General features: G+C 44.6%; 1 protein-coding gene across 1 annotated transcript; it reads right to left on the bottom strand.

Moving 5' to 3' along the window:
* Positions 1-1,482: 1,482 nt before the first annotated feature.
* LOC147450126 (SNARE associated Golgi protein family) lies at positions 1,483-24,214 on the bottom strand. The gene is made up of 4 exons (XM_086519447.1): positions 23,743-24,214; positions 2,638-2,908; positions 2,354-2,524; positions 1,483-1,972 (listed from the first exon to the last, which is right to left on the bottom strand). Exons 1-4 carry the CDS (start codon positions 24,039-24,041, stop codon positions 1,838-1,840), a joined length of 876 nt encoding a protein of 291 aa, XP_086375573.1. The 5' UTR covers positions 24,042-24,214; the 3' UTR covers positions 1,483-1,837.
* Positions 24,215-26,211: the final 1,997 nt, after the last annotated feature.

Raw genomic sequence — 26,211 nt, 5'->3', positions numbered from 1 at the left:
CTACAACACAAACAATAGTACTAAAACACGAAATCCAAAATGCTAAAAAACAATGACACGAAAGAGTAGACAACACTAAGGCACATTAATGGTGCATGTGAACTTGCTTTGCAGTTAATGCTTGGCACTCGCACTTTGATCCCTCTTACTTATAGACATCATCTGGAGCTCAAAAAAAGGTAGGTTCATTGTATCCAAAACCTCTGTTAGTAAAAAAAACAGCGGCCTCAAATTTTTGCAAGAAGGATTAGAGGCCGGCCCAAATTTCAAATTTCAAGAATTTTAGTTGAAAAGTCCAAAATTATGGAGCATTTTCCTTCTCAAACATGGTTTTCACCTTCTCATAAAAAGGTGAGAAGGATCCAAAGCTGGCTCCAAAAAATCAGTTTCCCAAGCCTTGACATTGTCGTCTTAATATTTTCATTTTGGCTACCTCTGAACTTTTTTTAAAGGGAAAATTACCAAAATACCCCTCTAATTTGAGGAAATTCCCAAAATACCCCCGATATTTTGTCATAAATTCCCAAAATGACCTTCAAATTTTCCAAAATTCCCAAAATACCCCTAGTTGTGAGAGCAAATTTCTCGAAAAATAAAATTTTTTGTAGATCTTCACAAGAAGAGTGATTGTCTTATCGTACAAGATGCTAAAACTACAATTTGAGTTAATTACGTAGGCTTTGGAGATGAATTGCTTCATTATTTTTAGATATAATTGCCTTTTTTGCGACGATAACTGGTGACAAATTACATGCTGAGCACTCAAAAACGGATCTCAATTGTCAAAAACGAATGAAGGTTAGAAAATCTTGAACAATCCAACCAAAATAGATACAAGGGTATTTTGGGAATTTTTGAAATTTGAGGGGTATTTTGAGAATTTCCTCAAATTAGAAGGGTATTTTGGTAATTTTCCCTTTTTAGAAGAGCTTCGTGCATGTTGTCTAGCGTTTCTCTTTTCTTGGAAACGAGGTAGTCTTAATGCCCCACACATGCAATTGAATAGCAATGAATAGGTGCCACATCCATAATTTCTAATAGGTAAGCAAAGGCAATTTGACTTCTTTCCTCTAGTAAATGCCTATTTGAATGGCACCACCGACCAATGTCTCTTATCACATCCCTCGTTCCCACGAACCCAACACGCACCCACCCATGCCCCTACCACATACCCTTGCGAGATTGACTCCAAACCTTGTAACAACCTCTTGGAGCATGAACAGTGGAGATGTTTGCAACCTCATACTACAAAAAGGCCCACTTTTAGGGATGCCACCTCATAGCATCACAGCCCGTTCGAGCAATTTTTTAGGTCATAAAACTTGAAGATATTGAGGCTAATGTTGGCCCTATTTGCTACATACACATACAAGACTCCATAGTAGTCTTCTTTATAAACTTTCAATGGGAATATCTTCATATATGCAGAGAAGAAATATTACAAAGAACCCTGTGAAATAAAGATGCCCTGACTCCTCACTGTTGAAAAGAATCTGAATGTACTTAATTGCATTCAAGAATCATTCTTGTACATAGTAATGTCTGGTGATCTTCAGGAACAGTAAAACCCACCAATACAGAAATGCTAATCCTTTTATGATACATGTGTTAATTTCCATCGACCCCTTTTGCAGTGGGTGAAGGCTTGTCAGGAACAAAGTGCTCAAGCACTGGTTACCAGCTATAAGACATTTCTGCAGTGTAATTTGTCGCCCACTTTTAACTTAATGTCAGCCTGGATGTCATGTTTACTGATGCCCAAGTTTCACTTAGCTCCAGTCTCCATGTTGCTATTTTACAAGGCGATGATCAATGCGATTTTTTGTCCATGACGGGTTCACTTGTCGGCTTCCTTTGGCCTCTTCAGTATGGTTGGGATGATAAATAAAATCCCAATGGCAAAAAGAAATGCCATAGTTTTGACATTATAGAGGTCGTCCAACGATTGAAGATCTCCAAGAGCAAGGCCAGCCTGTGTTAAGCAAAATTTTAGGATGCATTTACTTAGATATAACTATAACAAATATGATAAGCAGCAGGGCCTAAAATTGATGGATATAGTAAAAATTTCTTTTGACAGGTACTTTCCACACATGCTTTGTATGAAGTGGTATGTATACATACATATACACAAGAAAGACAAATATCTACATAGTTAACATATACAACCACACATGAACGTACATATACTGATATACACGTGAAAAAGTGACAGGGAATTCATACATTCTAACATGTCAAATGGCAGGATGTTCTTTCCAAGCACTTGTTTTGACAGACAAAATAGCCCTTAACAGAAAAAACTGCCATCAATTTTAGGCCCTGATATTGAGGAGATAAGTAGGAAATGTACCCGGACTGTGATAAGGGATGCTGGGATAAGACCAAACGCAGTTCCAAAGAAGAATGTATTATAGGGTACATCGACAATGGGCGACGCTAAATTGATGAAAGTATTTGGCAGGGTTGGTGTTACTCGCAAAAATAGGATATAGTTTAAGAGCTTTTCCCGTTGCTGTGCGACCTGTATTGACAGCACAAAGCTTGGTCAAAATAAGCATGCAGATTCTCCTATGCTTTGCGATTCAAGACCAACACAGTCATCATACTAACTGCTTTAAATGCAAGCAAGTATACCTTCGACCGAAAGTATCTTATTTTATCCGGCCAAAGCCAAAAGACCAAAGGTCTGGCAACCAATTTTGACAGAAAATAGCAGGAAGAAGCACCCGCAGTTGCTGAAAACACTACCAAAAAGAGGCCCTTCCAGGCTCCAAATAATGCCCCTGCCAAAAGGGACAAGAAAATGGTCCCCGGAATCATGAACGTCTGCATAAATATGTATGTTGCAATGTATCCCAAAAGGACCTGTGCTGTATAGTCCTTTGTGTAAGAAGACACATGATCCCTGCAAAAACAACAAAGGAAACATGTAAGCTACAACCCGATTAAGCCAAAATTGACCCAAATGTGAAAAAAAGAGCATCAACAAGGACCATGGACAACTGGAACCACAGAGGTGCAAAACTAGCTGAACCTACCATCTATTTTGTTGCTTTTGCATACAAAAATACAGCCTTTTGTTTAATCCAAGCATCCTTGAGCCAAGAAATGGAAATATTATTATGAAGAAAGAGATTGACAACTCCCACCAATCAAGGCAAACCATCTTTAAGCTTCTTACTTTCTGGCGTAATCAATTACGCAGCTTGAGTAGCTACATGCTCCCAAGCAAGCAGCGTTTTGAAGGGGCTGCACATTTGTTTTGGAGACAAAGAAGTATCTGTTACTCGTTACACAGATGCACATTATGCATAGAATGTGAACAACACAAGGTCTACTTCAGGCCATGTCTTTACATTCATGAGTGGTGATAGGTGTAGTTTCATAGCAATCTTGTTTACAAGATTGTACACCTTTATATCGCATGGAAGCCAAGTATGTTGATGTGTTAGAGACCAACAAAAGAAGCTATTTAGTGTACTTCTCTAATGGGAGATATGATCATAATTGTGGAGATTCTAGTTTTGCATTGTGGTAGTCAGAGTGTTATCCAATGCTTCATGCAAAGCCAAGCACATTGATGTTCATCATCATTCCATTTACAAGGTGCTTAAGGACAAGCACATCAAGCTTGTCAAAGTTCACAAAGATGACATCTTCTTATTAATGGTCTACTCAACAAGCTGACCATACGGTGTAGAGTGCTTATTTAATATGGGCATTGGATAGAGATATAGACTCTACACATCTTGTAATTATGTCCATAGCTAGCGTAAGGGCATGCGGCACATTGGTCTCTTAACTCAGATTGTTGGGTGTAAACAACCATGTTCCCATGTTTCAGCGCATCCGATCGGATACCTAATACCACTTCACGCGATACTCATGGTCACTATCCCACGTTTGCAAGCGTAGTTCTACACCATTTTTCATTCACAAAATTGTGTGAGCTTCCATTATCAAGGAGTACGGTCACGTCGTGACCATTGATCTTCCCGAGGAAACGGAGAAGATCGTGCTTATCAAAGACTTTGGTGCTAAAAGTACAATTAGTGCATGAACTATGCGCTAAGTGATGGATTTCGACTTGAATAACATCAAAGTTACCTGAGATCTCGTGAATATGAACCGAAGGAAGACCCTACGGTTTCTTGGTCTTCTTCTTGGGGCAATCTTTGATTTGGTGGCCTGTCTGGTATCACAAGACGGGCACCACGTGCCAATAGAAAAGAACAGACTGAACAAACTTTTAGCACTTCAATAAAGACAGAACTGTGAGAGAGAGAGAGAGAGAGAGAGAGAGAGAGAGAGAGAGAGAGAGACAACACGCGACACGGAGTGACGGAATTCCACCCCAGCGAGTATTGGCCCCAAACCTTAGGCCCCTTTCGATATTTCTTTATATTGCATCAACATAGTACAAGCCGATACTTCAGGGGCTGCACCTTCTCCAAGAAGCATGCTAGAAAATGAGCCCAAACCTCATATTTAAAGGCCCTAGGCCCCAGAAGCAGTTTACAGTAAAAAGCCTTCAAACTCAAAAGCTTTTGGTCCAAAAGCAAAGCCAAAACGCTGCCAACGTAATTCACGGAAATCCATACAACTGCCACGTCATCAGCCAACACAAAACACGGAAATCCGTACAACCTGCCACGTCATCATGCCAGTGCAATTTTCAAAAATCTGCCATGTCATCAATTTTTTCCTGTGTGTGTGGATCCTACTTTATTTTAATTCTTTATGTCACTTGGGGCCCCATGGAACGGGGTCCCCGTAAGTTGGTAGGACTTCTTCTTCTTCTATTACTTGTTCTTCTTAGGGTTTACGCCCTTCGGCCAGCATCTGCAAGTTGACTCCCTTCTTAAGGACTTTGACACGTCAGCAGTTTGTGACATTTGGCCACATCCAAAGCAAGCCTCCTCCTTTACTGCATCAGCAACCGCAGCATTCTTGGCTTCTTCTTCTCCTGAGAAGATCTCGACAGCGATTAGGACCTTTGCTGGAATCAAGGTCGTTGCTTCGAAGCGCCCTCGCCAGATTGGTGGTATGAACTTCTTTTCTTTTCATAATTCGCTCCATTTATTAAATGGAACGTCTTGGCCTTTGCCATTGTATCCTCGACATCAGTCGGGGCTTTATCTTTAATCAAGGCCTAGCAATAGTCTTCATGCAAACCCAGCAAATACATGTGCACAGCATGAGTAGAGTCTACCTTGTAGGAGGTGAGCGCTTAAAAGACAGAGTCTTCACCTAAAGACTCTACAATTTTGCGTAAGCTTTCAAAAGATCTATCTTAGCAAAATCCTTCTTGAATTTCACACAAAAATCAGCCTGCGTCGTAGGCTTCTCTGTTTTGTCGCGCCACCAGGTAAGCGCTTACTGCACAAATAAAGAGGAATTGTTTGAATCCTCCGTTCATCATGCTCCCCATGGAGATCAAAATACGTGGTCCATTGGTGAAGCCAATTATTTACAGCCACTTCCGTACACTCCTCTTCCCCTGAGAAATTGGTAGTTCTGTACGGAATCGTGGCAGTAGGGCCACCCTGTGAGCGCCCAAAAGCAACAATCTACGTCCGTAATTGTTGGAGATGGGTATCGTTCTCGGAAATACGAACAATCATCGGCTGAGCCCTATTTTCCAAAGCGGTAAGACAACAATTAACCTGTAAGACCGAGCGTCCCATACCACCCAACCTCACCTCCTCGAGGTGACCTCGTGCACTCCTAGCCTCACGGGCTAACCACTGGCACTCTGCCAATGGGGGCCGATAACTACAAATGAGGCGTTGATCTCCCTTTTATAATGATGGCCAGCCACACTGGCTGGGTTCACACTACGTCCGCCCGGACATTGGACACCCATCCCGATGACGTCTAGGCTAGATCTCCTCTCGTGTAAGTGGGACATAACACCCGTACTCTCGACAACTGGCTTCAGTTTTCAGGATTGTCCGAGGAGGTTCAGAGCATCCAGCTACGAGGCATGAGGGGGTGATGTCACGTGACACATCAAACCCTATGTGTCCGTGGACAAGCTACACCACAGCAAGGTTCAGTCAGTTCAATCAAGTCTAGATTAGCAATGATCTGGCACTTTTGTGAGTCTATTCGTAGACCGTGCATGCCCAATCACTTAGCATAGATGCATATCCTCCGGTTGCACACAGCATGATCATCGGAATTCCCATCAGAATCCATTAGCATCAGTTAGGGAAATTTTCCAGTGCATTTAGCCTATTTTCCTATTTATTGGTTATTTTCACTTATTATTTTTAAGTGACTTTCCAACAAAAGTAGGTATGGCAATTTTGCTAAGTTAACAAAGAAGCAAACCCAAGTTCACACTTTCTGGCAGAAGAGGCAGCAGGAGCTCCCCGCTCAACAGGCAACTTCTCAGCAATACCCCCCAAAGACCTCTAGCGTTTTCTGTTTCCAACAGTAAAACTCCATTCCTTGGCGTTTTTCTTCACCGAACCTCGCCTACAAGATCCCTGCCCTGGCGTTTTTACCAATCTGCAACAGCCAAGCCTTCAGCACCTTGGTCGCTAGCAAGGGAGTAAAGCCATCGTTGGACTCAAGACATTTCAGCGTTTTTGATAGCAGTAGACCCAGCGTTTTACCACAGCATTTCAGCAAGACATCAGCAACCACTAACGCTAGGGATACCAGCAAGACCCCAGCAATTGGTACCATTTTTTGGCAAGAAAAAGACTGCAGCTATCAGCGTTTTCAACATCAGTTTCAGCCCTGCACAAAACGCAGATTTTCAGCCTTATGCACCGTAGCAGATTCCCCCAAGTTGGTTGCAGATGATCGCCCCATTTTCAGCCATAAAAACGCAGCCAAAACAGTCATTTTCAGCCACCGAAACAGTCCCAGAATTCAGCAGTTAGAAGATCTCAGATTTCAGCCGTCAAGTCCCCGTCGTCATCACCGTCGTCGTCATCGGCATAGTCCCATTGCATCAGTCCATTGCATACGCATTGTACACCTTTGTGCAATCAAAGAATAGACCACTCTCGCCGACGAGAGTGGGGCCTTCGGAGGAGGGTTTTACAACCTCTCGGTGTCGTATCTCTTCTCTCTCCTTCTCTCAGTCTCATTCACTTGCACGCACAATCCACTCACTTTGTTCGTGACCACAGCACTCTACAAGACGGAAAGCTCTCTCTTTCCCAAAAGAAATAAAAGGAACCTTGAGCAATAAAGATCACTAATCTTGAGAAAATACAACATTCATTCCGCTGCACCTAACATTGGTATCAGAGCTTTGGAAGTGTTCTGCATTACTCAAGGAAAGAACCACAAGATTTGTTTTGCTTGTTGCAATCGCACGAACCCAAGTTTACTTGGGCGTGGCGATTCCTAATTGTCACAAGGCGGGCAACACGTGCCAATAGAAAAGAACAAACTGAACAAACTTTTAGCACTTCAATAACAACTGAACTGAGAGAGAGAGAGAGAGAGAGACGACACGCGACACGGAGTGGCGGAATTCCACCCTAGAGAGTATTGGCCCCAAACCTTGGCGCCCCTTTCGGTATTTCTTTATATTGCATCATCAAAGTACAAGCCGGCACTCCAGACTCTGCACCTTCTCCAGGAAGCATGCTAGAGAATGAGCCCTAGCCTCATATTTAAAGGCCCTTGGCCTAAAACGCAGTTTACATGAAAAGCTTTGAAACTCAAAAGCTTCTGGTCCAAAAAGCAGTTTACATGAAAAACTTTCAAACTCAAAAACTTCTGGTCCAAAAAGCATTTTACATGAAAAACTTTCAAACTCAAAAGCTGCTGGTCCAAAAAGCAATGCCAAAAGCTGCCAGCGTAAATCATGGAAATCCGTACAGCCTGCCACGTCATCAGCTAGCGCAAAACGCAAAAATCTATCCTTAGAGTTAGGGTTAGGGTTTCTGTAGTTTTAGGGTTTTTGGCAACAAAATTAGGGTTTGCAAGTTTTAGGGTTAGGGTTTCCAAAATTAGGGTTTCAGCAATTAGGGTTTCTGGCAGAAATTAGGGTTTGCAAGTTTTAGGGTTAGGATTTCCAAAATTAGGGTTTCAACAGTTAGGGTTTTTGGCAGAAATTAGGGTTTAGGCCCTTCGGCCACATCTGTAAGTTGACTCCATTCTTTAGGCTTTCACACGTCAGCAGTTTGTTACACTAATCGTGTTTTGTTGAAGAGTGACAGGAATCTCAAGAAAGAAGGGCTGGACTCTTTTCACTCATTGAGAGCGGACCGTGCACCCAGCGGCTGGCAAATCGACGTGAGGTGGGAAAAACAACCTTGGTGTGAGCGCAAGGCCGCCAAGGGGTGCGCCCGCAGAAAAGAGTAGAACTCGGGTGAAGAGAAGATCCTTCTCCAACGCAACTTGCAAGCGAAAGAAACCTCAAGAACCCCAAGAACCAAAGACCCTCAAGACTCAAGAACCTCAAGAACCTCAAGAACCCAAGATTCTCACAAATCAAGAACCACCCTCAAGAACCCAAGTTCCTCGCGAACTTAAGAACCCAAGACCCCCACGAACCCACAAGAACCCACGACTTCAGAATGATCATCACTCGAAGCGGAATGGATACTTCGCTTGGAAGTGATGAGCATGAGAGAGGCGAAGAAGAATTTTCCCCACCAGGAGGTTTTTCCGACCCTTCCCTATCTACGACAAAGATTGCACTAACTCCTATGGAGGAGTTAAAGCAGATGTTTAAGGAAAGAATGGCAGAAATGAAACGCAGACACGCAAAAGAAAAAGCAGAAAGAGAAGCCGAAAGAAAGGCAAGCCAAGAACGGCGCGACCGACACATGCAAGAGTTCTTGCGACTCTTGTATCCCGTGCCGACACAGATGCAAGAGATTCATGAGACAGAGACTCTCTCAGTCTCTTCTTCTCCACAGCATGACACACAGGATTTGCATGATTGTGTGAAGCATGATGATGATTTGATTGACAATGACTTGCATGATGATAAGCATGATGATTTGAATGACAAGCATGATGATTTGGATGACAAAGATAAGCATGATGATTTGAATGATATTGCTAAGCATGATGATTTGGATGCCAATGACAAGCATGATGATTTGCATGATCAAGATGTGATTTCTCACGAGCATGATGATTTGCATGATCAAGATGTGATTTCTCACACGTATGATGCGTTACATGAAGATGATGTGATTGTTCACAAGGATGATGTGTTAGTTGATGCTGTTCCTAGCGAAGCTAACCTCGTTGTAGATTCGATCACTCACCAAGAATCGATCTTGGCTTTCGAGTCGAGGTCCACAGATCCCCCACAAGAAGATCCGATAGATCCCGAAGAAGCGATCTTGGCTCTCGAGCCTTGGTCCAAAGAACCATCACAGGAAGTATATGTGTTCGCATGATTGATACACACGCATTGTTCGAATGTTTCATTCGTGACGGTTTCCTGTATTTTAGTCAGCATCGTTACGTGATCCCTTTTCCTAGGCATGACATATTGCATGTTGAGCACGTTTCTCTCATGGATGAGCACGAATGTATGCGGATTGTTCATAAAAAGCTGAAAAGTTTGTATGTAAGGAAGTCGCATTCCATGTCTCTTCCTTGGCATGACACAAATTCCGAAAGAGCACATGATTGTATGAGCACCAAGCATGGGCATTTCCATTGTGATTTGCCACAGTTGATTGATTTCGATCAAACAGAAAAGATTCAATCGCATTGTTTGCATGCGTTTGATGAACGGGTTGTCACTCCGTCTCTATGTTCATCTACATTGCATACACAGTCTTTAGAGAAGACAAGATTTGTTTCCTTCACTTTACATGGAATGGGTATGTTCATGGTTTTGTGTTGGAGATGGTTTCAGGAATTTTCAGCCATGGAGATTCTTGAAGACGAAAGAAGCAGGACTCTAGACGAAGTTGAAGCATCAAGGGAGCCACAGAAGACTTTAAGTCTATAACTAAGTCAGATTTTGTAAATAATTAATTTATTTACGAGAAAAGAATTATTTAATTAGTTGTGTGCACATCAGAATAGATTTAGCAGTTCTGGGGCCTGAGGTGCGCCCAAGTTTGGGCCAGTGCACCTCAGGGAGACCCTAGCAGAAAATACCCTGAAGCCCTAGCAATTGGGAAATCGGGTCTTCAGTGAAGGGATAGATAGTAGCCTCAGATTTCAGGCTCAGAAAATTACGCGCGCTAGTGCAAGCACAGGAATGAGATGGGGTCCTTAGAATAATAACCCTAAGGCCTGATTATTTTACGGCCTTAGGATAAGTTAGTTAAAAGTATTCTTAAATGATTTGCGCTGGACCAAATGGCCGGACAAGTGCGAACAGGTAATGCCAGAGCATTGCTGGTACGGCAATGCGCTAGGGAGCAAATAACGTTTTCATTTATTGCATCTATGTGTGCAGTTGTGCAATTAACTAGCATAAGATTTTTAGTCAAAAGTTGAAAGGTTTAAAAATTTTAAAAGTGTGCCACTTGGCACACTTTCCCATGCAATCTCTCTCTCTCTAACTCCCTCACTCCCTCTCTTCATGCTAGCGCCTCCTCTTCTGGGAGGCTATAAGAGAGCAGCCCCTCCCCCTCTTGCCAGGTTGGCAGTGCACTACCCCCCCCCCCCCCCCCCCCCGCCAAGTTGACCATCCTCTACGCAGTGAAGCTCTCCATTCAAGCTTGAGAGCAGCACCTTGTGGTGTATGTGGAGCCTCTGAGCACCCATCATTAGAACAAGGCCTCTCATGGTTGCATGCAGCTTTGAGAGAAGTTTCATCGCGTAAAGTAGTAGAAAACTCTCTTTCTCCCTTGTCTAGCTGCTGCAAATTCCCTGTTTTCAACCCCTAATCACTTGTATTAGGGTGATTTTCCGCAAAGTCTTAATAGACCCTTATTCCCCACTACCTACTCTACATATACACCAAGTTTGGAGCATTTCCATCGCGAAAAGAACCTCCATTTTGGCATTGGAACGCGCTCAGGTAACAATTTCTCGTTATGTGCAGAAAATTACAGCAAGCGTGTGTGTGTGTGTTTTGCATGTTTCTGTGGTTGGTTGATTGCAGGAATGATTACGTCCAAAGTGGCACAGTTAGCGGAAGATAGACCCTCATTCGTGAGAGCTTCCGATGAGTCTTGTGGAAGGTAGACTCTCCCCTATGAGAGCTTCCCAAAATCTCGCAGAAGAGGATAGATCCTCTCAGTAGTCAGAGAGCAGTTCTTCTACTCTCTCAGTCAGAAGCAGAAAAAGGCCAAGAAAGAATAGAAGACGGGCTTTCGCCCCGTTCCTGTGCTTGTAAAGATTCTCCCTTAGTAATAAAGATATTCTCTTTATGGGGGGGGACCAGCCCATCTTCTGGTCCCCAATGAAGTGTCAAGCTTTCTCTCTCTCTCTAATTCTCCTGAGTATTTGAAGTACAATTAAAAGTCAATTTACGCTTCCGTATTTTTGTGACAGTGGTATCAGAGCAAGGTCATCTCTCTCTTCCTTAAGGGATTGACGACTCTTGGCAGACTGCAAAAATGGGAGGACGCGAGATAGAGTTCTCTCTCCTTTAACAGCAGGTGGAAGAATTGTTACAATTCGAATGGGAACAGTACTTACCAATAGTTGAGTTTGCGTATAATAATACCATACATTCCTCAATTGGTAAAGCTCCCTTCGAAATTATTTATGGGAAGCCACTCTTACTTCCTATTATGGTGACCAAAGAAAACATCCTCGCCGCAAATGAATTTGTGCGCAATATTGATATTGCCCATCAACAAGTAAAGCAAGCGATTCTTCGTACTCAAGAGCAACAGAAGAGAAAAGCAGACAAGCACAGAAGGAATCTCAATTTTGAAAAAGGACAATATGTCCTGCTTCGGTTTGAGAAAGCTAGATTGAAAAAGCGGATCGGCAAAGGGAAAGTTGTCAAATTTTCCCATAGATTTTATGGCCCTTTCAAAATTACAGATAAAGTCAATGACGTGACTTTCAGATTGGATATTCCTTCTAACTGGCGCATCCATAATGCTTTTCATGTCAGTCTCCTCCGACCATATGTTGGACCTCCTCCAATGGCACCAATACAAGAAGATCCTCCAAAAGTCAAAGAGACTGAGGAAATCCTTCAACCTGAACAGATACTACACCACTCGGAGAGACAACTCAAGTCGGGGAGTCTACATCGAAAGTATTTAGTCAAGTTCAAGAATTACACTCCTTTAGATGCAAAGTGGATGACTGAGTCCGATCTTAAGGACTACCCCCACATCTTGCACAGTTATGTTGATGCTCTACATTGGAGGTCAACTGTTTAGAACCAAGAGGGATGTAACGAAGTCAGACTTTGTAAATAATTAATTTATTTACAAGAAAAGAATTATCTAATTAGTTGTGCACATCAGAATAGATTTAGTAGTTCTAGGGCCTCAGGTGCGCCCAAGTTTGGGCCAATGCACCTCAGGGAGACCCTAGCAAAAAATACCCTGAAGCCCTAGCGATTGGGAAATCGGGTCTTCAATGAAGGGATAGATAGTAGCCTCAGATTTCAGGCTCAGAAAATTACGCGCACTAGTGCAAGCACAGGAATGAGCACAGGAATGAGATGGGGTCCTTAAAATAATAACCCTAAGGCCTGACTATTTTACGGCCTTAGGATAAGTTAGTTAAAAGTATTCTTAAATGATTTGCGCTGCACCAAATGGCCGGACAAGTGCGAACAGGTAATGCCAAAGCATTGCTGGTACGGCAATGCGCTAGGGAACAGATAAGGTTTTCATTTATTGCATCTATGTGTGCAGTTCTGCACTTAATTGCACATTTCATTAACTAGCATAGGATTTTTAAAGTCAAAAGTTGAATGGTTTAAAAATTTTAAAAGTAAGTGTGCCACTTGGCACACTTTCCCATGCAATCTCTCTCTCTCCCACTCCCTCTCTTCATGCTAGCGCCCCCTCTTCTGGGAGGCTATAAGAGAGCAGCCCCTCCCCCTCTTGCCAGGTTGGCAATGCACTACCCCCCCCAAGTTGACCATCCTCTACGCAGTGAAGCTCTCCATTGAAGCTTGAAAGCAGCACCTTGTGGTGTATGTGGAGCCTCTAAGCACCCATCACCTAGAACAAGGCCTCTCATGGTTGCATGCAGCTTTGGGAGAAGTTTCATCGCGTAAAGTAGTAGGGAACTCTCTTTCTCCCTTGTCTAGCTGCTGCAAGTTCCCTATTTTCAGCCCCTAATCACTTGTATTAGGGTGATTTTCCGCAAAGTCTTAATAGAATCTTATTCCCCACTACCTACTCTACACATACACCAAGTTTGGAGCATTTCCATCGCGAAAAGGACCTCCATTTTGGAATTGAAACGAGCTCAGGTTACAATTTCTGGTTATGTGCAGAAAATTACAGCAAGCGTGTGTGTGTGTGTGTTTTGCATGTTTCTATGGTTGGTTGATTGCAGGAATGATTACGTCCAAAGTGGCACAGTTAGCGAAAGATAGACCCTCATTCGTGAGAGCTTCCGATGAGTTTTGTGGAAGGTAGACTCTCCCCCTTGAGAGCTTCCCAAAACCTCGCAGAAGAGGATAGATCCTCTCAGTAGTCAGAGAGCAGTTCTACTCTCTCAGTCAGAAGCAAAAAAAGGCCAAGAAAGAATAGAAGACGAGCTTTCGCCCCGTTCCTGTGCTTGTAAAGATTCTCCCTTAGTAACAAAGATATTCTCTTTATGGGGGGGGGGGGATAGCCCATCTTCTGGTCCCCAATGAAGTGTCAAGCTTTCTCTCTCTCTCTAATTCTCGTATTTGAAGTACAATTAAAAGTCAGTTTACGCTTCCGTATTTTTGTGACAAAGTCGCTTTTGGCACGGCCCAAAGAAGCAAGCGTTGCAGACCTTTATGAAGTTCAAGTACCGCTCGACCCACACACCAGAGTGGGCCGACAAAGAGTCCCTTCCAGGATTCCGGATGTAACAAACTTGGACACTCCAAGTCAAGAATAAACCGCGACAGCACCAAATAACCACTTCAAAACAATTTACAGATCACAATAGATTTGCACTCGCCCGGCGGAGTTCCGTGCCTAGAGATATTGGCCCCAAAGATTGGCGCCCCTTTCGGTATTTCTTTTTGTATTAATCAATCATCAAAGTACAAGAGAGCGGTTAGGGTTTCACTCTCAGACTCTGCGTCCAGATGCTCTGAGAAGTGAGGCCCTCACCACTAATTTAAAGGTTACAAGGGATGCCCAAAAGCAGAGCCCCAAAAGCTTCAAATCAAAAGCAATTGCTCTCTCTCTCTCTCTCTCACAGAGAGTCAAAACATGAAAGCAAAAGCATTCTCTCTCTCTTTCTCATTTAAGTAGAGAAAAAGCGAAATTTGCGTCGCTCATCATATTCCAAAAAAATAATAATAATCCGCCTCCGCGATTTTCGGAAATTAGGGTTTCTGGTAGAAATTAGGGTTTGCAGGAATTTTAGGGTTTCTATTGTCCGCCACGTCATCACTTTGTGACATACCCCCCTCTTGAAAGCATTGTAATCGACCGCGATTACGCCTGCAAAACCGACAAAAGTCATAAACTGTCTTAGCAGACACTGACTGTTAGTACCTACGTACTAGGAACACACATCTAGCACATGTACAAAATCGACAGTCACATCACACGACATCACAGGACATCACCAGACATCACAGGACATCACATGACATTCAAGATTCATTCGGATCTTAGACCATGATTTATCGGCAATGTAGCTAGCAATCACATCTAGGTCCAATCGGGACCTCGTCGATGTCCGATTGACTAACCCCTATTGCAACCATGTCTATTCGAGATCAATCAGACCAAAATGCTGCAGTCATTTCGGCTATCAGTTCCTGCACTCACAAGAAGTCAAGAACAAATCAGTATCATAATCAGGAATTCCATTTCATAAAGTCATCCAGTAGAATACTGTCAGCTCTCAGTATCCCTGAAGCTCAAAGAGACATCAGTGACTTTAGTATCAAAATCGAGGCATCTATTGACAAAGGAGTGGAGTAACTCCCCTCTTGTGCATCCCACTGCACCAGATCTTCGGCCAAGCTGAATTCTGGGTTCCATTTGGAGTAGACTATGCTAAACCAAAAGCATCGAGGTAAAGTTTCACAATCTGAGGAGTATCTGCTAGGTCCTCCTCCTCCATCCACTTCGCATCAAGTGCAGGATAATTCTTGAACTTAACCAAGAACCGCCTTCGGACTTTACCCTTATTCTTCGTATCCTTATGTGCCAAAATCTATTCAGGAACAAGGATCTCCTCGTTTTCTTCCACTTCGGGTTGCTCATCAGGCTCCCCATCATCAGGCACATCACCTTTAAAAGGTTTCAAGAGATTCACATGAAATGCATTGTGAATCCTCCAAGTATCTGGCAGTTTCAGTCGGAAGGAGACTTCATTTATCTTTTCAGTAATCTGGAAAGGGCCGTAGTATCGCATACTAAGCTTTGGAAAAAGCCTCTCCTTTCCCTTGTTCTTTCGTAGGCGTGCCTTCTCAAAACGTAAGAGCACCCAATCATCCTCCTTCAATTTCATGTCGCGACGATGGCGATCCGCTGCCTTTTTCTCTCGTTCTTGAGACTTCTGCAAAGTCTCGCGAACCTTGGCAAAAGCCGTATCCAGATCTCGCGTATATTCATCCGCTTCAAAGATCTTATCTTTCGTGCTCAGGAAGGGTGGAACCTTTGCAGCACCTTCAACAATCTCAAATGGCGCCTTCCCCGTCGACGAGTGTATCGTGTTATTGTAGGCAAATTCCACCAAAGGTAAATATCTTTCCCATTGAGTCTTCTGATCTGAGATATAAGACTTCAATAAATCTAAAACCACTGAATTGGCAATCTCGGATTGCCCATCAGTCTGCGGGTGGAACGATGACAAGAACTGCAACCACGTGCCAATGTTCTCCCAAATTGCCTTCCAAAACAAACTCGTAAATCTGGGGTCTCTGTCGGAGACAATTGTCTCAGGCATGCCATGTAATCTGAAAATCTGGGCCACAAACAGTCTCGCTAAGTGATCCGGCTTGACTGTTTTCTTCTCTGGAATGAAATGAGCCTGCTTGCTGAATCTGTCAATAACAGTCCAGATACCATCGTGACCACTCTGTGTTCTCAGGAGATCAAAAATGAAATCCATCGCTATACTTTCCCAGGGGCAGGTGGGTATGGGTAAAGGCTGTAACAATCCCTGTGCTTTATGCCTGTTAAACTTGACCTTCTGGCATACCAAGCAACTGCGCACAAACTCTTCCACATCTTTCTTGAGTCTCGGCCAAAAGAAATATCTCTCTACCCCTTTCATGGTGGTAGCAATGCCGCGGTGACCCGTAAAAGGTGGACAATGGCATTCAGTCATAACCTTTTCCCTCAACGGCTGTGTAACGCACAACATAGTCTTTTTCATCAAGTAGCCTTCCCGAAGGGAGTATCCAGCTACTATCTCCCCATCCCGTATCCGTGTGAAAATATCTGCAAAATCTGTATCTGTGGCATACTGATCGACCATATCCTCGAAGCTCCTATGATGTATCGCGGAAATAGCCAGAACCAACGGTTTCCGAGACAAAGCATCTGCCACCACATTCTTCTGTCCCTGCACATGGACAATCTGGAAGTGGAACTGTGACAAGATGTTCGCCCACCGCATCTGTTTTTCCGAAAGCTGCTTCTGTGACAAGAAGTAGCGCAAACTCTGATGGTCTGTAAAAACAGTAAAATCCGCTCCGAGTAGGTAATGCCGCCACTGAGTAAGAGCATGGATAACCGCCAAAAGCTCTTTCTCATAGATCTGTGCTGTCATCTCCGGCCTAGAGAACAAACGGCTCTCGTAAGCTATGACATGGCCTTCTTGCATCAAGACCGCACCCAGACTACGACCACAAGCATCACAAAATACTTCAAATGACTTCTGCAAGTCCGACAAAGTCAAAATAGGTCCCGTAGTCAATTTCTCTTTCAACGTCTGAAAGGCAGTCACCTCTGGGGGTCCCCACGAAAAAGGTACTCCTTTCTGTGTCAAGATATGCAAAGGGGAAGCAACCTCTGCAAACTTTCGTATGAACCGCCTGTAGTACGAACACAGTCCCAAGAAGCTTTTAACTTCATGGACATTCTTCAAGTCGGGCCAATTACGGATAGTCTCTATATTGGCCGGATCCATTTGCACTCCTGCGGCTGACACAATGTGTCCCAAAAAGTATATCTCTGGTAGGAAAAATTCACTTTTCTTTGCATTAATCACTAACTTGTGATCTCGTAATGCCTGAAAGACCTGAAGCAGATGATCTCTGTGTTCTGCCTCATTCTTGGAGAAAACAATGATGTCGTCAAAGAAAGTGCCAACAAATAGCCTGTACTCTCGAAAAATCCTATCCATCATCCGGTTAAATGTCGCAGGAGCATTGGTTAAGCCAAAAGGCATCACCAAAAACTCAAATAACCCAAAAGTCGTCCGAAAAGCTGTCTTGTAGACGTCTCCCGGTGCTATTCTGATCTGATGATATCCACTCTTCAAGTCAATCCTGCTAAAACATGAGGATCCCTGTAACCTGTCGAGTATATCATCGATCCTAGGAATCGGAAATCTGTTCTTGATGGTGATTTTGTTGAGAGCTCTATAATCGATGCACATTCTCCAAGATCCGTCTTTCTTCAAAACCAACAATACTGGAGAGCAATACGGTGAAGTACTAGGCTGGACAAGACCCTTTTCCAAGAGGTCTTTCACTTGGTTCATAATCTCTTCATTCTGTGCTCAGCTCACACGGTAGGGTGGCCGGTTTGGTGGTGTACTACCAGGTATCAGATCAATGGTATGATCTTCAGGACGAGCAGGTAGTAACTCTCCTGGCAGGCCTTCTGAGAAGCAATCGGCGTGAGAGTGTAGAAAATCTTGGCGTTCTTTATCAAGTTTAGACATATTTATCCTATCATCATCACTCAACTCTTTCATAAAGATCAAGTAAACAAACAGACTGGATTTCATTAATTTTGAAATGGCCGAAGCAGATATAATAGGGACAGACTCGCCCTTCAGTTTAATATCAAGTACAATTGTTCTGTCCTTTTCTGTAGTCAAAGTCGCTTTTCTCGCCCGATAATCGACCACGGCGTTGTTCTTGTGGTACCAGGGAATCCCGAAGAGAACATCACAACCCTCCAAAGGCATTATGAAGAAGTCCTCATGCCCCAAATACCCCTGACAATGCAACCGAAGTTTGCCAATGACAGGTGTAATGGCTACGTCCCTACCGGGTGCCGCTAGAACTGCCTCTGCAAGTGGTCCCATCCGATCGGGAGTAATCTCGAGCCGCGCCGCCAATTCCAGTGAAATGAAGTTGGCCTTGGCTCCTCCATCAAAGAAAATCAGGGCCTCTTGATCTTTCACTTTGCCCCAAGCTCGGCAAAGTTCTGTACTCTCATCCATGGTGTCGGGATCAGTACCCACACAATCTGGAACCAGTCCTGTTTTCATCTTGCCTTTTCGTACACGGTCCTCAGCTGCTCTCGAACTCTCAGGCCTTTCGTCGTCCTTGTCATTCTGTTCTTTCTGTGCCTTTTTAGGGCACTTCGCGGAGATATGTCCAGTTTCCCCGCATCCAAAGCACTTCCCCTCCCTGATGTAGCGAGTCCACTCCTGAGGAGTAAGTCTGGGTCGTGCATCCTTTTTCTCTGGGTTGCTCTTTCTTTTTCTACTTTCATTCCTAGAAGTCTGTCCGGTTCGTTGTGTCGTGACCTCATCTGTGGGGTAGGTCAGACTGCCAGAGTGAATTGCAAAGCCCCGCTTCGCATGACTCATCAACTCCTGAATAGAAGCTGACTTCTGTTCCAAGCAGTGGTCTCGGATCTCTGTAGGTAGACCCAATGTAAACCGCTCAATCTGTTCTCTGAACGAGATCTTCTTGAATGAAGAGGCAGGTAGAAAAGAGTTCCAAAATCTTTCACAGTAAGAATTCATTGTATCGCTCTTGGTCATCCGAAGATGGTTCCAAGCAGCTCGTATATCTCGCTCAAACTCTTGAGTCAACCAAGAAGAAATAAAAAGCATCTTGAATTTCAGCCATGTAATTGGCACAGTCTTGCTTAATAGAAGCGTGGACCACCAAGTGCGAGCATTCCCCTTAAAATAAGAGGCAGCTCTCCGAATCTTGGAGTGCTCTGAATAGCGTCCTCCCGCGAAAGCGATGTCAAACTGCTGTATAAAAGACAAAGCCTTTGAAGCATCGGAGTATCCCGAAAAAGTATCAAACTTAAGTGTTTGGCCACCTTCCTTAAACTCTCGGACTTTCTTGCTTTTATCTTCGAGAAAGTCATACTGATTGGCTTTGTAAAAATTCCTCTTGTTTGCATAAAAGTTTCCGTTGTCAGAGTCTGAACTGTCCGTAGACGAGTCCTCTGTAGAAGTGTCACTCACTGGGCGAGACCTAGATTTCCTTGCCTTTTTCTTGCCCTTTCCGAAGCGTTGTTTCTTGCTTTGCTTTTTGCTTTTCCTATCTTCTTCGCTCGAGTCTGAAGAGCTAGAAGAACTGTCAGAAGAAGAAGAAGAACTGGGTAGGCCTTCAAACTTGACGCGCTTCTTCAGTTTCTTTGCTTTGTCGAATGTCGACTGACGACCCAAATATCCCGGGAAGTCAGTACCTTTGTTCTGCTTTTTGCCGTGCTTTTTGCCTTTCTTTTGCACGTCGAAAAGCTGAGCAATCCGTGCATCAACCACGTTCTCCAGTTCCTTCTCCGTATATTTCTTGGAGGCAGAAGGTTTCTTGAGAGCGGGTTTCGGGAGTGGTGTTGTGGTTCTCTGCCACTCCCTCTGTACCTCTTCCAAAGAGGTCTGGTTCATATATTTTGCCATCTTCGGGTCCTTGGCAAAATTGAGCATCATCTTTGTTGCATCACCAATCAATTGACGACACTCCATCTCTCTTTGCTCCGCCTGAGTAGGCCGAGGCGGGCCATACTCTCTGTCTGAATCTTCGTTGTGATCCCAGCCCGCATCTCCAGATGCAGAGGGAGTCGACTGATCATTGCCTGAAGCCATAGGTGCCGCGGAAAAAAAAAATTTGGGGATCGGATTTCCCGTAGAAGAGAAATCGGCCGTGCTCTGATACCACTGTAACAAACTTGGACACTCCAAGTCAAGAATCAACCGCGACAGCACCAAATAACCACTTCAAAACAATTTACAGATCACAATAGATTTGCACTGGCCCGGCGGAGTTCAGTGCCTAGAGATATTGGCCCCAAAGACTGGCGCCCCTTTCGGTATTTCTTTTTGTATTAATCAATCATCAAAGTACAAGAGAGCGGTTAGGGTTTCACTCTCAGACTCTGCGTCCAGATGCTCTGAGAAGTGAGGCCCTCACCACTAATTTAAAGGTTACAAGGGATGCCCAAAAGCAGAGCCCCAAAAGCTTCAAATCAAAAGCAATTGCTCTCTCTCTCACAGAGAGCCAAAACATGAAAGCAAAAGCATTCTCTCTCTCTTTCTCATTTAAGTAGAGAAAAAGCGAAATTTGCATCGCTCATCATTTTCCAAAAAAAAAAATAATAATAATAATAATCCGCCTCCGCGATTTCCGGAAATTAGGGTTTCTGTTGTCCGCCACGTCATCACTTTGTGACACCGGATGCTATTGGCGATCTCCCTCGACGCCATACAGTTCGGTACCAATACCTCACTTTGAAAAGGAGGGGATGTCACGTGACACATCAAACCCTATGTATCCTTGGACAAGCTACACCACAGCAGGGTTCATTCAGTTCAGTCAAGTCTAGATTAGCAATGATCTGGCACTTTTGTGAGTCTATTCGTAGACCGTGCATGCCCAGTCACTTAGCATAGATGCATATCCTCCGATTGCACACAGCATGATCATCGGAATTCCCATCAAAATCCATTAGCATCAGTTAGGAGAATTTTCCAGTGCATTTAGCCTATTTTCCTATTTATTGGTTATTTTCACTTGTTATTTTTAAGTGACTTTCCAACAAAAGTAGGTAGGGCAATTTTGCTAAGTTAACAAATAAGCAAACCCAAGTTCACACTTTCTGGCAGAAGAGGCAGCAGGAGCTCCCCGCTCAACAGGCAACTTCTCAGCAGTACCCCCCGAAGACCTCTAGCGTTTTCTGTTTCCAGCAGTAAAACTCCATTCCTTGGCGTTTTTCTTCACCGAACCTCGCCTACAAGATCCCTGCCCTGGCGCCAAAACAATCATTTTCAGCCACCGAAACAGTCCCAGAATTCAGCAGTTAGAAGATCTCAGATTTCAGCCGTCAAGTCGCCGTCGTCATCATCGTCGTCATCGGCATCATTCCATTGCATACGCATTGTACACCTTTGTGCAATCAAAGAATAGACCACTCTCGCCGACGAGAGTGGAGCCTTCGGAGGAGGGTTTTACAACCTCTCGGTGTCGTATCTCTTCTCTCTCCTTCTCTCAGTCTCATTCACTTGCACGCACAATCCACTCACTTTGTTCGTGACCACAGCACTCTACAAGATGGAAAGCTCTCTCTTTCCCTAAAGAACTAAAAGGAACCTTGAGCAATAAAGATCACTAATCTTGAGAAAATACAACATTCATTCCACCAGCCACCGAAACAGTCCCAGAATTCAGTAGTTAGAAGATCTCAGATTTCAGCCGTCAAGTCGCCATCGTCATCACCGTCGTCGTCATCGGCATAGTCCCATTGCATCAATCCATTGCATACACATTGTACACCTTTGTGCAATCAAAGAATAGACCACTCTCGCCGACGAGAGTGGGGCCTTCGGAGGAGGGTTTTACAACCTCTCAGTGTCGTATCTCTTCTCTCTCCTTCTCTCAGTCTCATTCACTTGCACGCACGATCCACTCACTTTGTTCGTGACCACAGCACTCTACAAGACGGAAAGCTCTCTCTTTCCCTAAAGAACTAAAAGGAACCTTGAGCAATAAAGATCACTAATCTTGAGAAAATACAACATTCATTCCGCTGCACCTAACAGGTGAAGAGCATGTGTCGGGATATTACAGAGGCTTTACCAATTGAGTGGCTCACCCCTCTAGAGGAAGCAGCTCCCAGATGGATGGGGGGCCTTCACGCGACTTGAGGTCCTCATTGCAGTTCGAGCTTGCACGGAGTTTGTACCTCACATGTTCTTTGAGGTTCAAGGAGAGGGTCACCTTCACAAAATCTCAATAGTAGAGGCTCCATAAGTTAAAGAGTGTTGCTTTCAGAAGATACGAGTTGTGGGCATCTATGGGAGGACCTGTGTCATAGAACTTGACCCAGCAGATCTTGAGACAAGCCACTGGAGGCTTTGGGCTTGGGGGAGATGCCCTCTGGCACGAGTACAGTGGGACCTTGAAGAGTGGTTCTAGAGGGATCCCTTCTTTTCAGCCAATCACCTTGGGATCCCCTTTATCCAGTACACAGTTCGACTGGGGCGTCACATACTGGCAGCACGGAGAGAGGCGTCCAGCTGCAGCACTTCATTGGCAGGAGGAGGGTCTCACAACTAAGTCCTTGTCAAGTTTTTGGGAGCGGTTGTGGGACTACAAGCAATCGAGGAGAGTTACTATGTTCCAGTGGCTAGTTGCACATAGAGCTAGAGCAATTGGGAGTTGGCTAGTACACAGTGGCTTCTCGGCAGCTTGTGTAGCCTGTGGCCATTCTTTGGAGAGTCAGTGTCACTGTCTGTGCGACTCCCCCATGGCACATCAGGTTTGGCTTCGGGTTCTTCGGCTGATGCCAGCTCCTATGGCCGTCCTTTGGAGAGTCAGTGTCACTGTCTGTGCGACTCCCCCGTGGCACATCACGTTTGGCTTCGGGTTCTTCAGCTGATGCCAGCTCTTTCCACAGACAGTACACTTCGGGTGCTGTAGTCTGGTCCACTCTCATGGGCCTTGCGCTCCATTTTGAGTTGGCTTCCACCAACAGGATGATAGTGATCAGGAGGGGTCGACCTACACTCCAGCTTGCCACAGAGCTTACCCCCAGGAGTGGTGCAGTGAGAGAGGTATGTTCACTGTTGGGAGCTTGTCTGTGGCCTAACACTCTAGTTCATTTTTGCTTCCGCATCTTCGAGGCTCGCCCTCTCCCACCGGCAGAGACTGTTTGTGACTTTTGGATGTTTGTCTAGCACTAAGCTTCAACACGAATCAAAGAGGTACTAATGCTCGTAAATCTTAATAATGCTTTTACATTTGCTTTCAATGAATGTCTTGAATGAATTGCAAAAAGGGATCTCTCAACAGTCTCTCTACGTTGCTTAAACTTCAATTATTAACATTAATAATAACTGGCGAGGCAACATAAAAGTGATCCTGATAATTATACACAAGTTCTGCCAATCAAAGCGGTTATTATATGTAACGTTCATCTCAAGCCACCTGAATCTAGCCAAAAACCTACAGAGCTGCAAAACTGTTGGAATTCCCTTGATAAGAACATGAGAAGCGCGACGAGGGCCTACCTAGCAAGATTGTCCAGATTAACTTTACTTAAGCCAAAAGCATCTCAACAAAAGTGGTGAGAACATGAGCAAGATCTTCCTATGTGTATGACGAGCTGGCTTAAAACTTCATGGCAAAGAAGTAACATTGCATCAAGAAACACTACCAACAGCTCCCCAATGACACCCGGTGATCATGCCAAGAAGACAGATTTGGAATGAAAATGCAATGTGGGTGTTCTATTCAACTCCTGACATCACTAGCATTCAGGCTCATGATGAAAAAATAGAGCTTACTTGAGAACTCGAAGATCTGCAAGGTTGCGAGGAAATGTGAAAATATGAGGGTCAAGCTCAGGCATCGTCCAATATATACTGGCAAGTGCAGCAGAGAAGACAAAAAAGACTAAGAAGAGGGTAGCCAGCTCCCAGCGTGTCAAAGGGAACGGGCTACTGTTCAGCTTGCGTTCAGGCGAGGAGGGTTGTTGATGAGCTATCTCCTCATCGACCTTGACGTCAATACGAGGAGCAGAAATTGACAGCGGCATGCTTACCAGACACAAGATGTTGCGTGGTGGAGATGGCCTCCACTTCATCCTGCTGCTGTGCGGATCCGCTCTCTCTCTCTCTCTCTCTCTCTCTCTCTCTCTCTCTCTCTCTGCGCTCGGAGATATTATTTGTTCAATGCCTCCCTTTCTCTCTCACCTGCCTTCTGCTTCGCCATGTTCGCCTTCCCTTGTGACAAAATGAAATTGTCAAACCCGTCGGATGCGAACGAAGGCTAATAAGACTTGTCGGGGGTGTTGCGGTGTTCGATCTTACGAAATTGCAGCTCAAGGCACGGTGTCACACACGGGCACCCGGCCAGAACACTAGGTAGAGGTCCCAATTAAAAGTGGGGCTCTTTTTAGAACCAAGACCTTTTTTTTTTCAAAACTCACAGTGATATTGTATTACCCAAAAAAAATTACATGAGTGCCCTGCTCACAGCCGAGGTAGGGCATCAAGAGAAGCTAACCAAACGTACACGACTAGCAACGTCGGCTGATCCGGGAGCCACCCGACCACAGGACCTGACTCGCTAACAAGGGAGCCACCCTGACACACAAGCAGAGGCAGAAGGAGCCACCCATCCGAGGAAAACACAAACACCGACCGGGGCTTCCACCAGCACAGATAGGTTGCCACCCCGCACGAACTGCCCACCAAGCCGATCGACAACAACAATACCGCCGTAGAAATCATCATAGCTAGTTCCCAAAAAAGGAACCACCGAATCCAACCCAAGTAGGGGGAAGCAACCCACAGGAACACAAAGCTTGCAACCACTGAGAACCCCCACCCTGAACGTCCATAGGAAAGCCTTCTAGTCCAGCCCAAACCATGAAACCACACAGATAAACATCAACTCTCGCGACCAGCAGCAGCAAGTCATGGCTAACCCGAGGATAGCCACCACCACACCGAGCAAAAGGCGAAGATGGTCCAATGCCACCATAGGCCAAGAAAGGGGCCACACTCCACTCCACTGCACGCCGATGCCACCAAAAGCCCACACCCTGCAACCTTCTGTCGACTTGCCACTGATGGAACAACCGCAAACTCTAGAGCCACCATATAGGCAAGGCAAGCAAGAATCCGTTCGGAGAGAAGAGGGGGTCACCGCCCAGCCCCTGATCCAAAAAAAAGTTGGAAGTCAAAGCCCTAACGCGGACCGGCAGGAGCTGGCAGGGCCCCCTCACCCGTAATCGCCTCCAGCTCGTCTACGTAGTAGATCTGGGTCGCGTGAAAGTCGATCCACCAAGCTCGGAATCTCCACATAGCACGCCTACACTCCCATCCCATGGACGACCCGCCTGGAGCCCCACCCAGCTCATGCAGAGAACGCCGACGGGAGGCAAAGGAGTGCTAGACTTTGAGACGAATAAAAAAAACTTCTTGTTTCGATTTTGGGACAATTACAAAGACGTGGGTTGAAAATATAGAATACACTTCCACTCTTCCCAAGAAGGCTCCATGCCGTGTTTAAATTGCCACCACCACTCTCCAACATTGGCCCCAAACTTGTGCACAAACAGAGACAAAATATATCAGTGATCATGAATCATAGACGCAAAAATCCCAGTTCCAAGTGATGATCAAAAAACATTTACAGCCACTGTATTGAGAGATCACTCATACACTTACGACCAATTAGACTCAGCAAGCAAGATCTAGTTTCACCTTCATGCATATATGTGGTGTCTTTCACTCTTTGAACCACTCTTTAAACGTCCTCTTTTCTACCCTGCAGTTGCCTCCTATAACCTCTCTAGGTCTCACTTTTGTTTACATATCTACCCTTTGATAGCCTCAACCTATCCAAACTGCAACCAGTTCTACTTTTAGCTTGCACTTTGATAGCCTCATATCTCCACCTGTATATTGTCATATCCATTGAAACTACAACCATGTAGAAAACCCAACAAGATAAGATAGATTCGCTAGTGTATAGACAGTTTCAAGACAGATTCAAAACTTGTTTTGATCAGATATTCAATTCTATAGAGATGGGCTCAGGGGCTCTATGTGAATGTAAGGCATGTTCGCTGGAGAGACACCCTATATTAGTTGGTTTCTTGTGTACCTCTCAACTAGTCCACAAACATGGTGACCGAGTTTGTTGTTGTGGACGTGTGCATGTAATGTCATCCTTCATGTGCAAAGTCATAAGGAAGAAGGCTCCTTTCATCAACCCCAAGGCAGCCACTTCAACACCAATACTTG

Source organism: Adiantum capillus-veneris, chromosome 9, assembly GCF_014529385.1.
Source record: "Adiantum capillus-veneris isolate H3 chromosome 9, ASM1452938v2, whole genome shotgun sequence".
NCBI classification, from domain to species: Eukaryota; Viridiplantae; Streptophyta; class Polypodiopsida; order Polypodiales; family Pteridaceae; genus Adiantum; species Adiantum capillus-veneris.
This window is presented reverse-complemented; position numbering and strand designations above follow the sequence as displayed.

What these genes read in the sequence shown, in the direction of transcription:
- LOC147450126 (XM_086519447.1), bottom strand. Translation starts at nt 24,041, where the DNA reads ATGAAGTGGAGGCCATCTCCACCACGCAACATCTTGTGTCTGGTAAGC. An exon ending in TAAGATACTTTCGGTCGAAG is followed by an intron (nt 2,525 to 2,637) that starts GTATACTTGCTT and finishes CTGTCAATACAG; the next exon opens with GTCGCACAGCAACGGGAAAA. An exon ending in CATCCCTTATCACAGTCCGG is followed by an intron (nt 1,973 to 2,353) that starts GTACATTTCCTA and finishes TGCTTAACACAG; the next exon opens with GCTGGCCTTGCTCTTGGAGA.